General features: G+C 43.9%; 1 protein-coding gene across 1 annotated transcript in view; it reads right to left on the reverse strand.

Moving 5' to 3' along the window:
• Positions 1 to 1,155: 1,155 nt before the first annotated feature.
• Positions 1,156 to 12,322, reverse strand: part of LOC126535296 (uncharacterized) — a 39,979-nt gene continuing 28,812 nt past the window's right edge. The window contains exons 3-5 of the mRNA XM_050182185.2: positions 7,844 to 7,911; positions 5,138 to 5,224; positions 1,156 to 1,445 (exon numbers count right to left, since the gene is read on the reverse strand). Of these exons, the coding sequence (XP_050038142.1) occupies positions 1,321 to 1,445; positions 5,138 to 5,224; positions 7,844 to 7,911 (280 nt within the window). The 3' untranslated portion in view covers positions 1,156 to 1,320. The remainder of the gene's footprint in view (positions 1,446 to 5,137; positions 5,225 to 7,843; positions 7,912 to 12,322) is intronic.

A 12,322-nucleotide genomic window follows, 5' to 3' on the forward strand; every position in this document is an offset into this window, starting at 1 on the left:
CGACGCGGACCGCACGAGCAGCTAATATTTCACATTACAGAGACATTACACCATACAAGTGATGGAGTTCATGAAATAACCTTCCAATGACTTCCAAGGCACTGCGGGATTATTGGCAATGAACGGGCCGATCAAGCTGCCCACTCAGCCGATAGTGAGGAGCACCACGTGCCAATTCCACTTTCTAGAACTGACGCAGCACGGAAGCTCCGCCTGCTTGCTCGGCAGTGCACCACGTCGCAATGGAATGAGCCACATTTAAGAAATACGCGACTGTACTCCCTTGATCCGACATTAAGTCTCAGAGCGCCATCACAGCTTCGCGGTGGAGACGCCGCGCTCTTGTATCGACTCTGGTTGGGCGTTGCCTTTACCAAAGCCTATGCATTCCGCATAGGGATGACCTACACCGCAACATGTGACCACTGCGGCCATGAAGAATCAGTTGAACATATTTTGTGCGCTTGCCCGCACTACAGTCCACAGAGGGAATGCATTCGCCACGAACTTGACCAACTAGACGAGCAACCGCTATCGGAAAAAAGAATTCTACACCACCGAAGGGACCTAACGTCACAGAAGAAGGCCGTGCAAGCGCTATTTAGCTTTCTGCGATCTACCGGCCTTCGCGAACATCTTTAAGTGGAACGCCTTTTGTGTGTATGCGTCTCCATGTGTGGGAGTGTTTTTTTTCGTTTTTTTTTCGTTTTTTTTTTCGCGTTTTCCTCTCTGTCATCTTTCTAAGCCCTATCTCCGATCCCCAGTGTAGGGTAGCAAACTGGAGACTGATATCTGGTTAACCCCCTGCACTTCCTCTTCATCTCTCTCTCTCTCTTGCATATTCATAATTTTATGTCCTAAAATTATTCATCGGCAATTACTGAGGACCACTTGTTCTTGCTGAACCAAATGGAGATGTTATTCGCCGCGTAGCTTTGCATTCACTGCGTTTTTTTTGTTTCATATTTCGTGATGCTTCACGGCTTGCGCTGAGGACGGATCACAAGTTGGTCAGCTGATCCAAAATAGTCACAAAAATCCGAATTTTAGCACTTATTAAACATGCGTAGCAATGTGACAAAGGTAATCGTGCATGTTATTATTTAAAAAATGCTTAGGATTTCACAAACCTGTCCGTGAATTTTAACCATCATCATTAATTCATTCATAGCTAAGATAAAGGTTTAGAGTCTCTTTTTTGAAGAATTTATTTGCGGATTATGCACAAAGCGGTGCAAAAAGAAAATCACTTTATGGTGGGGGGTTGATAATTCCTGCGACCGGAATGTTTAAGCAATGTGTTTCAGTAAAACATCTTTATTACAGGTTGCCGCAGAGGTCATTGTCGAATTGAGGAACCCTGACTTCACAGGTCTCTTCGTAGTGGTCTAAACAGTGCCTCGGAACATCATGTGACAAGGCAGGTTTCACCCACAGCAAGCAGTCTGGAACAGAAAAACCAGGCATATCACGTGTGATAATAAGTCCGAGAGAACGGGCGTCTGCAAAGCAACAGGAAAATGTATTCGGATCTTAAGCTCCTGCATATGGAATGGAAGTCATCACTGTAAAAGTGCAATAATGCCACATACGTGCAATATTGTTTATTCAATGCGACATTTAACACTATTCAGATACTTCGTACAGTAGTCTCACCCTCCCGGCAGCAATTCTGTATTTATGTTTTTGTATTTTTTAACAGAGATTGTGATGATCATTTTTGCTTCACTATGAATAAAGCCTATATCAGTTACCATTGGAAGCAGTGATCACGTACGCAGCAACATCAAGATTGTGCCAAATGAGAGTTGAGACCACTGACGAGCAAAACGAGAACAAGGTGAAAGCGGGAACCAAAGTTTCGACAAGTGGACTTGTCTTTTTGAAGGTCATTTGTCGAAACGTTCCCTCCCGCTTTCACCTAGTTCTCGTTTTGCTCATCATCTTGAATTTCCATCTCTCGCCTTCCCCCTGTTTTCCCTTGAGCACTTTGCTGAACAGCAGAGACGATAAAGTGAGCGGGAGAGACTGGGTTCGGAGAAACGTGTCGACATAAAGCCAAGCTGCACGACTACCGAATGCAGATATGCGTGGAATAAATAAAAAAGACCAACTCGCGGCACAGAGCCAGCTTTCGGCAACACAGGTATGTACGCCTTCCAGTACGGCATCATACACAGTGGCGCACCAACAAATGGTTTGTAATGAATGAATGAATGTTTATTTTGACAGAAATAAAATGCAAGGAATCTCTGTCAAAGAGGCTGCCAAAAAGGCACGAATGCCTGACTAAGTGTCAGTCCCCTTCCCCGACCCATTCCCAGTGCACAAAACACTCAAGCACACAGGGCAAGCATGGTACACAAAGTGGATACATACACAAAAAAATGAAAAGTACATGAAATACGTAACAGCAATACTGAATTTAATTTGTGTACAAAAGAATGAACAGTCATACCTGAAGCGACAGCAAATACATGTTCACTATTTTTTGAAAGTGATTAAGGACGGTGATTCATTTATTATAGTGAGTAAGCCAGGGTGATGATTCAAAAAATCTGCAACTATGAATGCCTGCTTCTGCATGCCGTAATTGGTACGGATCTTGCCCTTGTTGTAGGTTAATTGCCTTGTGTTGTATTTATGTTCATTCAGGAGGTATGTTTTAAAAAAGGCGCTTTCATTGAGTCTTATCTCTTTAAATATTGCAATGGCTGTTTTTTTGTTAATGAGGTTTTCTAATGTTAAAATACAATTCTTCTTGAAAAGCGGAGCGGAGTGGCTTCTATAGGGCGCATTCTCAATTACCCGAATCATGCGTTTCTGTAAGGTCAGTAAACTATGGATGTTGGTTTTCCTCGTCGTACACCACACAGATAAACAATATTGGAGGCGCGAATGCACAAGGCTATAGTATAATTGTTTTTTTAATCTAGAAGGTAATAGACGTTTTAATTTATTAATATCACCGATGGATCTTGCAATGCTGGTTTTAATGTTGCCGACATGACTGGACCAGTTTAAGTTTTCTTCAAACGTAACACCAAGGAACCTCTGGCATGTAGAACGTATAATGACTTCATCACGGAATTGTAATACTAAGCTCTCATCAATACCTTTGTTACGAGACCGAAAAATAATGTATTTTGTATTTTTAGTGTTTAATTTCAATTTATTTGCTCTAAGCCAGTTTGAAAGATTACTGAGCCAATTATTTGCTTCTTCCTCGAGAGTAAGCAAGTTTCCACCAGAAAAGAAGATATTAGTGTCATCAGCATACATGATTATGTCAGGTGTTAGAGGCACGTTTGTGATGTCATTAATGTATAATAAAAAAAGAAGTGGCCCTAGGATGGACCCCTGCGGAACACCGTATTTGATTTCACCCATTGCCGATGTGGAATGACAAATGTTTGTGTACTGTAGTCGGTTGGTTAAATAATTTTTAATTAGGTTAAGAGCAGTTCCCCTAATGCCGTACTCACTTCACTTCTGTAACAAGATATCGTGTTTAATGGAATCGAATGTCTTTTTAAAGTCAAGAAATATTCCTATTGTGTACAGCTTGTCCTCAAAGTTACTTATTATTTTTTCTTTGATCTTTAGCAGCGCCATTTCAGTACATTGGTGTTTTCGGAAACCGTATTGCTTTTCTGTTATAATATTATTTTGAGTCCAGAAATTTAAAATTCGTTCGTTAATGACCTGCTATACTATTTGGGAAAAGATTGGGAGAACTGAAATCGGTCTGTAGGGGTTCACGTCATTCCTGTCTCCCCCTTTAAAAACTACCGATACCCGTGCAATCTAATTCATCGGGGAATGCGCCAGTGCACAAAATTAAATTGCATATATGCGACATCACATTACAAATATGCAGCGCCACAGCTTTTATTGGTTCTGCCTTTATGTCATCCACACCACATGCTGTGGAATTCTTTAACTTTAGAAATAAGCATCTTATTTCAGCCTCAACTGTTGGTGCAAGAAATAGCGATCTGCTCATACTACATGGAATATAAGACCTGTAACTTGGGCTATCAGCATCAAACGCATCAGACGCGCCACATTGTAAGAAAGGCTGATTAAACTTATCGGCCAGCGCAGTCCCTGTGAAAGATACGCCTTTATCCATAACTTCAAAAACAGGATTACGGTCACTGTTCGGAAGCAGATCATTCAATGTTTTCCAAGCTTTTTTTGGATCATTAAGAATATGAGTGAACTTATTCTCATAGTACCTCTCTCTTGCCAGCTTTATATCACGGCCCAATTTATTTCTGATTTTTTTGTAGTTCATTAAGTACTCTGGTTGCCTTGTCTCTATAAAAGTAGCGAATAGTCTATCACGTTCCTTTATGCGTTTTAGAAGGGTGGTGTCAACCCACGGTTTCCTGCATTTCTTGCTTCTTGTAGCTTCTCTTAGAGGGAAAGCTTTGCGATAAAGGTCTTTGATTACGCCAAGAAAGCGAGTGAATGCCTTGACACAATCCGTCAATGCGTATATTTCGGACCATTCCACTTTGCTGACTGACGCTTCAAAATCAGCAATCGTGTTCTTGGTTATCAATTTGTAACACATAACATGTGGGCACCATTTAAAATTTTCCGGTTGTAGCTACATACTCCTAATTCACGTCCGCGTTCCACTTGGCACGTGTACTGAACTGGTGGCACTTAACTGGGATGTAATTACGAAAACTTTGACGCCACCGCTTTTTGTAGAACTTTCCTAAATTTGCGCGCAAAAATCACAAGCGTCGACTATCATATGCTTATTTTTCAGAAACTTTTGAATACGCATGAGTATGATTATGTATTTATCCACATTGCAGGCGCAACGGCTGGTTCTCTCCGGTCTGGTCCTTTCGTTATCGTTGCGTACAAATTTGACTGTGATTTTAATTATCTATTGGGACCATGTGGTAGGAATGTCTCCTGTCCTAAAGGCGGATTGAGTGGCTTCTCTATAAATGAAATATTGGATTTTGTGTCACTACCACTTTTATGATTTATAATGGCTTCGCACTTTTTACTCAGCCCAACGCGCGCATAATCTGACGTTAAAAAACTAAAATTTGTGCGCATAACTGATGCAAATCGTATGCATCAATGTCATATTGGCACGAGTACTTACGGTCATGGTTGTCGTAGGGAACTATCATCACCATACAGGTCTCGTAGTCAGTGTAGTTGTAGTAAGCAGTGTACGGGCGAGTCAAGTCTGAAAAAAATTCAGTGTGAATACGAATAAGTGCTGGAAAATTACATATTCTTAAGTTGCATAGACGTACATTACTGGGCAAAAACGCAGCAATACACAAAATGATGTCCCCTAAATATGTAAGATGGGTTCTTTAACAATAATTAATGCGGGATCTCATAAGAATAGAGCAACTTATTATTTATACTGATGTACTGTGTCAGATTTACTTGCTCTTTTTTTTTGAGATGGTCAATACTATAGCCACCGGCACAGACGCAAAACGTAGCAAATTTTTTTTTTTACTGGTAAGGTCACTTGATATTATCGAAAAATACACACGCCCCGCCAACGAAATCATGTCATGTCCGTAGCGCTTCCGCGCCATGCGAATGGCGTCTGCAGCGCGAGAAAATGGCTGCAGCAGCGCAAACAACTAAGGGATTTATACAAGAAGCAGCGAGCGAAGGCCAGCTCTGGAAATGAGCCACGATGATAAAGACAAGATAGACAAAAAATGATTCAAGGCAGGTAATGTGGCTGGTACGAAGGTATTGTTACAGGAGAAGGAGGTGAGAATGGCGGCCCTTAGGGGCTCGATTTTTATTGGCAGCACACATTTGAAGCCAACAGATAATGAAGGAAAGGAGAGCGCTCGGGAAATTATGTGTTGTTGAATTTGAAATGATAAAGTGGAGGTGAATGGAAGTCGAAATGGAGCAAAATCTACATCCACAGAAAAAAAAAAAACATTTTGCAGCAAGTTGGACCCGAGGACACATTCTCCTCTTCTCCGAAATATGTCATTTCGGCTCCCTTGGGCAGCAAGTTGCTTTCTCGTACACTTTAATTTCCCTCTCTCTTATCACTTCTACGTTTTAATTAAACCAAGAAATGCATTCACCCGTGATTTCTTTGGATATAATATATGCTGGCTTCTCAGGGACGGATGTGAGTGCTTGGCTTAGCCATCGGGACAAAGCGGGAAAAAGAGGTCGCTATACGGCATCCGTTGAGGCAGCGGGTGAGAGACTCTGCTGTGGAGACGGAAGTGCGCCTCCTCGCACCATTCTTTAGAATATTTTATTTGCTTCTTTCTCGGCAAGTAATATATACATCTTAAAGATGATTTCCGTTGAATTCTCCTTGGACGGTGACTTACAACTTTCAGTACAGAACATAAACTTTACACAACGCCCAGTGAGGAGGTCTTCATGTCAATTCAAGAAAACACGGAACCATTCGCGAGATCGCTGTTTAAAAGATATTGCGCTCCACAGCACCTTTCGCTTGTGTAAAGTATACAATACTATCTCTTTATGTATGGCAGCAGTTTTGTAAATACAGTAAACCTAAGTGCGTCTTCTTTTTAGGTTCGGGAAGTGTCGGCTTGTTTATCTACTCTATCTTTCTTGAAAAAAGTGTCCTTTGGATAATTGGCCCTCATCATGTTAACATCAGTAAAGTGGTGCACACTGCGCTACCTGTACTGCAAGCTCCATCTCTTAAGCACGACGGTAGTCTTTGAGTGCACTCGGAATATTTATGCATGCAAACCCCACATAATGGGCGTGATCGGAAATCCTGAGGACTCGGCGGCCTAGCCCAATCACGTGAGGCGAAACTGAATGCAAACTGAACGCGCGTTTCGAACAACGATCTCCGATTGCGGCCCGTGTTTATCTCCTTTATTTCCTGTCTCTATAATCCTCCCTCCACTGTAGTGTCGATAGGCACTGCAGATACACGATTAGTAAAGACGAATGTAAATAAATTAGGAGGTACTTTAGTAGGAAAAAGCTTACTGTCCACGAACCTTCAAGAGCGCAATATTTTTTAGCTTTAATGTCAGCGCTAGCATATGACCGCACAGGGCACAACTGTCGTTTTATCCCAACGTTGCCGACATTTTCTTTCTTTGTGTGCCACTACTTGTCAATGAGAGCACATTTATTGAATGCTTTATGTAAGAAACGCAGAGGAAAGACGGGGACTGCGGGAGATAGAAATTCAAGACGATGAGCAAAACGTGAACAAAGTGAATGCAGGAGACAACGTTTCGACAAGTGGACTTGTCTTCTACAAGGTAATATGTAAGAAACGGTGTTAGAGCTCTGATCTGAGATTTTTTGTGCATGTTCTTGTGCAAAAAAATGGTATTTAATTCGGTTGGTGAGTGGATATGCTTTTTAAGCGTTCCACCTTAATGCACATGGAAGGGCTCCAATATTTATGCACCCTTAGAAGTGCGCTCCTAGAGCACAGCCATGCTAAGTAGCTTTTTATGTTTTTAACTGGGCAGTCACTCTCATTTGCGGGCTTCCTCGGGCACGAATTATTCACCCACCTCTTAACTTATGAAGTAAATGAAGTCATGAGATAACGGTCCCGTAGGTGTAGAACAAATAAAAGACTAACGGTAATACGTTGTCTTCAACAATAACTGGCGTGTTCTTAGTTAAAAATACGCGATGTGCTAAAAATCTGCATTCTGACTGCTTTATACCAACGCTGAAATTAGAGTCAAAAACAAGCAAAGCCAATCAGCACCCATTGTGCCTCCTTTGTGGGGCCGTTCACTGTCTAACGCGCTATTATTTCCTCATCAAGGAAAGCTGCGATTAACAAAACTTCACATACCGTTGTCTACGTAGTAGGTTATCTGGTCAGGTGCATTTCCCGCTTGTATGTCGAAAGTGGCGTTCCTCCTAGGAGAAAAGTTAAAACGTTGTAACTAACTGAAAGCATAGCCACAATTGCGATTGCTTACTTCTCCATATTTTCTGCTGTACCAATTTTCCGCTATATCTGTCTGTAACAATATTTATTGTTACCTGCTGGAAAATCCAATTTCAAGAAGCATCCTTTTGACTCCGCTAAGTACTTCTGCAACATAAGGTATTTGGACTATAGCCGTGGCACACAGGACAAAATATGAAAACTGTTATATTGTTTACGACACAGCAATGAATCAATAAACCGCATCAGCAAAACACATCACAGGGCATCCTGCAGGCTACAAGTAAATACGTTGGCCTGTTCCTGCTTATGGGAGTGAAAAGTACGGCTCTTCATCACCGTTATGTTGTACAAGTTGGAAAAGTCGACAGTCGGTTTCGCCTGACGGGATTGACCTACACTGACCTAGGCCGCAATATTCGGGTGGCCTGGACAATGACGTGAGGCGAAACAGAACGTCGGCTTTTTGGACGCGTACAAGATAGCGGCCACACACCAGGTCGAACATTCAGTCAAGCAATTAGTTTCAAGCGAGCAGTTTGCAAGTATCGGGAGCCTTCACCGCCGTTGTCCGGCACTTCTGTACTTTATTTTGCGTTTTTATTACCACGTACGTAAAGCCTCGCAGTTCTGTACGTTTGAAGATTAAAACAAAAATAAAACCTAGAATGTCACCAGAGAAGTCTACAAGCGATTCAGGCGAAAAGAAGAGCCCGAATGCCCATATACTAAAAGCAAGCTGCGACCTTCGTATTGTCCTGTACAGCAGGTACAATATGGCAGATTTTTAACATAGCATGGGCGCGTGCCTTCCTTATCATAGGCTCCTCATAACGACGAGGAGAATCGATGCCGCTGATAGATGTCGCTGATAGAGAAAGAGTGCAACGTAAATTTGAGTGCGAGCGTCATCTACTCTGTCTTTCATTTCACGAAAACACGCACTCTGTGAGAACGTTCTGAAAAAAGAAAACGGGCGAGCCAACAGAGATCGACATCACAGGATGACGAGGTGTTCCATTGCGCAGTGGTGTGCCATTTGGTTTGTTGGTGGCATGTCCAAGCTTGCTGTTCTGGAGGGAAAATAGACTCCCCCAGAAGACCTAGTCTTTCTTCGATGTCAACCACTGCTCAGACGCCTTAACTTCGCTTACACCACCTTGCCCTGCGTTAGTATACCAACTTATTCTTATATTGAGTCCTTTTATACATTACCTTTACTTTCTTTCCTTTACTTTCTTTCCTTTACATTCTTGCATTTTAGATTGCACTACATTCCGTATCGGTCCACATTTTAAACTGCACACTTCCGGTCCTGGTTTCAGCCATGGGCTATTTGAGCGAGCTCATCTAGGCTTCATGACGGGTTTTTTTTCGCTATTTATGCATTATTACTGCTTAGTACATAACTTTATCTAGGCTATTACTTGGTGTGTCTCTTTCATTCCAATCTTAATCTTGACGCATTTTTGTTGTCCTTGCACTAGAAGGCTTTAAATTGTATAATTTACGAGACAAAAACGAATGAAAACCCTGATCCCACGAATCCTAAATCGACTTGGACCCGCCAAATCAGAGCACTTTTTGTGACTTGTGAATGCGAAAGCATCGATACTCAATTGAACGCCACTGAGTGGGTTCTTCGAGTTATGAACTCCTCGCGGGCAAGCGAGCGCGTTCAGACGCTTGGTAAACGTCTCCGAGATAGCACAAGGCCGGTGCGCTTCGATTCGTGACGTCATGGTAACTTGCCCCACTGTCATAGAATCTAATAGGAACGCTCCCGACTAAGCCGCGGTGACATTGACGTCACCGCTTTTGTCCCGTCGAGCTTGGCAATGGAAATTTGGGTTGAAGTGTCATGATGAGATAAAGCGGAGTGCACAAGCCTGATATCTAGGAGACGCTGGTTTATCCCACTGGGTAAGGCACTCGGCTTCTGAGCGTGGCTCCGTAGGTCTGAAACTGACCACTGCCAACCGCGGAGCTGTTCTAAGTCAAGCCTTCGCCGTCCGGCGTCCGTTGTCACGCAGAGGGGCGGGAGGCAGCGCGTGCCCCGGGGGGGGGGGGGGGGGGCAAGGGGCATAGGAGCAGGTGTTTCGCCGGCACGCGCCCTTTCGCCCCACGATTTCCGCTCGGCGCGAGCGGCAGCGGGAGCGCGCACAGGAGTGGCAGCGCCGACGTCGCGCAAATCCTGAGCTTCGAGAGGGAGAAGCGCAAGCAATTCGCCAGCGGAAAGAAGCTGCCATCGCCGAGGATCGGCAACGGGAGCGCAAGCCAAGCGCCGGCGGAAGCAAGCTAACCCCCAGCTTCGAGAGCAGGAGCCCGAGCAGGGATGTCTATACGCAGAGAGATTTCTCCCACAGAGGGTGCCGACGGTTGGTTCAACAGAGAATTCCGGGTCCGTGAGTGCGGCCACAAGTGCAAGGTGTGTGATAGACAGTGGCTTGATCGCAACCTCACGCAACTGAAGAGTGTGCGCAATCCGGAATTGAAGCTCGAATCTACAAAACGACGACGAGACAAAAGACTTTCATGAAAATTGCGTTAAACACGACTGGGAACTTGGGAAAACGGCCACTAGCTTCGCTATTTTGACAGCTTTCACTGCGTGGAACTGCCTTTACTTTTTTCCCTTTCGACCTTATTATCTTTTTTTTTTCATTCATTTCTGATAGCAATTACCGAGGCGAAATTACAGCACCGGCGAGAGCTTGCGCGAAAAAGGAAGCTGCAGATAACACAGGCTTGCGAGAGCGAAGGTGAAGTGCATCGCGACTATGCCCGCCCCCATCACGCACCACCTGCCGCACTTGCGCGGCAGCAGCTGTTTCTTTCATCCGCTGTGCTCGATTGAAGAGCGCACGTGATGTGGCGTCCCAGCCAACGGGAACATAAGCGCCGTTTCACTGCTGCAGATGCCCTTTTTATTTTCGATCAATGCACCATTTCGTATCAAATCTGTGTAAAGCCGAACACGTGAAAAAATAAGATAGGGCATCTTTAAATCGACCTTGCCGCTGCTGGGCCATACCTTTTTTACTTTCGTAATACTGACACTGTGCGCGTGCCATAGAAGAAGAAAACAGAAAAAGGAGTGTATTAGGTCTCGCAAGGGTATTGTAAAGAATTCCTGTTAACGACGTGGTTTGATGGACTACAAAAACCGGGCTCGCATCCGTAAAGTGAAGAGCGCAGCAGACAACGCTTGCACTGAAAGGTGCTTTTTCGTGCGTGCACCGCCTCACCGCATCTCTATCACCGCCTCTCGCCACCGTAAGGGAGAGAGGAGGCATGTAAGGCCGGACATAGCAGGCTGTCAACGCTCATGCAACACTATGAGAAAATATCGTTGATTCTACGAGTTAAGAAAGCGCACGATGCAGGTAAACGAAGAACAGTTTGTTTCAGTGGACCTTGTGACCACAAATGAAATAACAAGGTAGCTGCTGGGCATCAAGCTGATTCTGAACGGCTGTGAGCGTTAGATCGAACGCTATCAACTACAAGCACCTGGGGCGCGATCGGAGATTATTGTTCGGGCTTGGCGGACGACTCGGGGCGGCCTAGGCACATCGCGTAAGGAGAAACTAAACACAAACCGAACGCGCGTTTCGACCAACAATCCCCTATTGCGCCCTTGGCTCTTCAAGTGCGGCGTGAACCAGGTTAAGGCCCTTTTACTGGGAATCGTGGAACTTCATTAGACGTGAACGCCATTTGTTACTGTAGCTGTTGTCAGGTTCCGGTTATCGCAACAAACGAAAACTAGTACCACAAGCATATTATTCCCAGCCAGGAAAAGGGCAAACATGCAGCGTGAAGATACACACGTGACAATATCGTGAATGTCCGTGAGTAGGCGCCTGTTACAACTCCAAAATATGCGACCTGCCTTTGACAAAATGACACAGGTGGTGCAAAAGGTGAAACCGCTAAGCCACCTTTTGCACACAGGTGGTCGTTATGAGCGTCACTTGTGCACGAGGGAAAAATAATTACGTTGCATTATTTAGGTGACTTTCACAAAACTGTAGACCAGTATACACCCTGCGTAGTAAATGTCTGCTTAGTTCACTTGCTCGTAAAAACCAACTTATTTCCTTTTTCTTTTAGGAGCATTGTCTTAAAACGTATCTCTCACTTTCTTGCAGAACTGTGATAGAGTGTTCTCATTTGTACCACTATGGTTACTCCTTGCAGATAGGTATTACCATAAAGCTAATTTAGTTTGCAAGTGAAGGTAAGCTTGGCTACTACCGTAACTGAAGTCTAGACGATGTAAACATAGCATGAATACTACTAGGGAAGACATCATAACGTCGTTTTCGCACTTCAAGATTGGGACACCTATATACAGCACGCGTATCAACGGAAATT

This window comes from Dermacentor andersoni, chromosome 7 (genome assembly GCF_023375885.2).
Source record: "Dermacentor andersoni chromosome 7, qqDerAnde1_hic_scaffold, whole genome shotgun sequence".
NCBI classification, from domain to species: Eukaryota; Metazoa; Arthropoda; class Arachnida; order Ixodida; family Ixodidae; genus Dermacentor; species Dermacentor andersoni.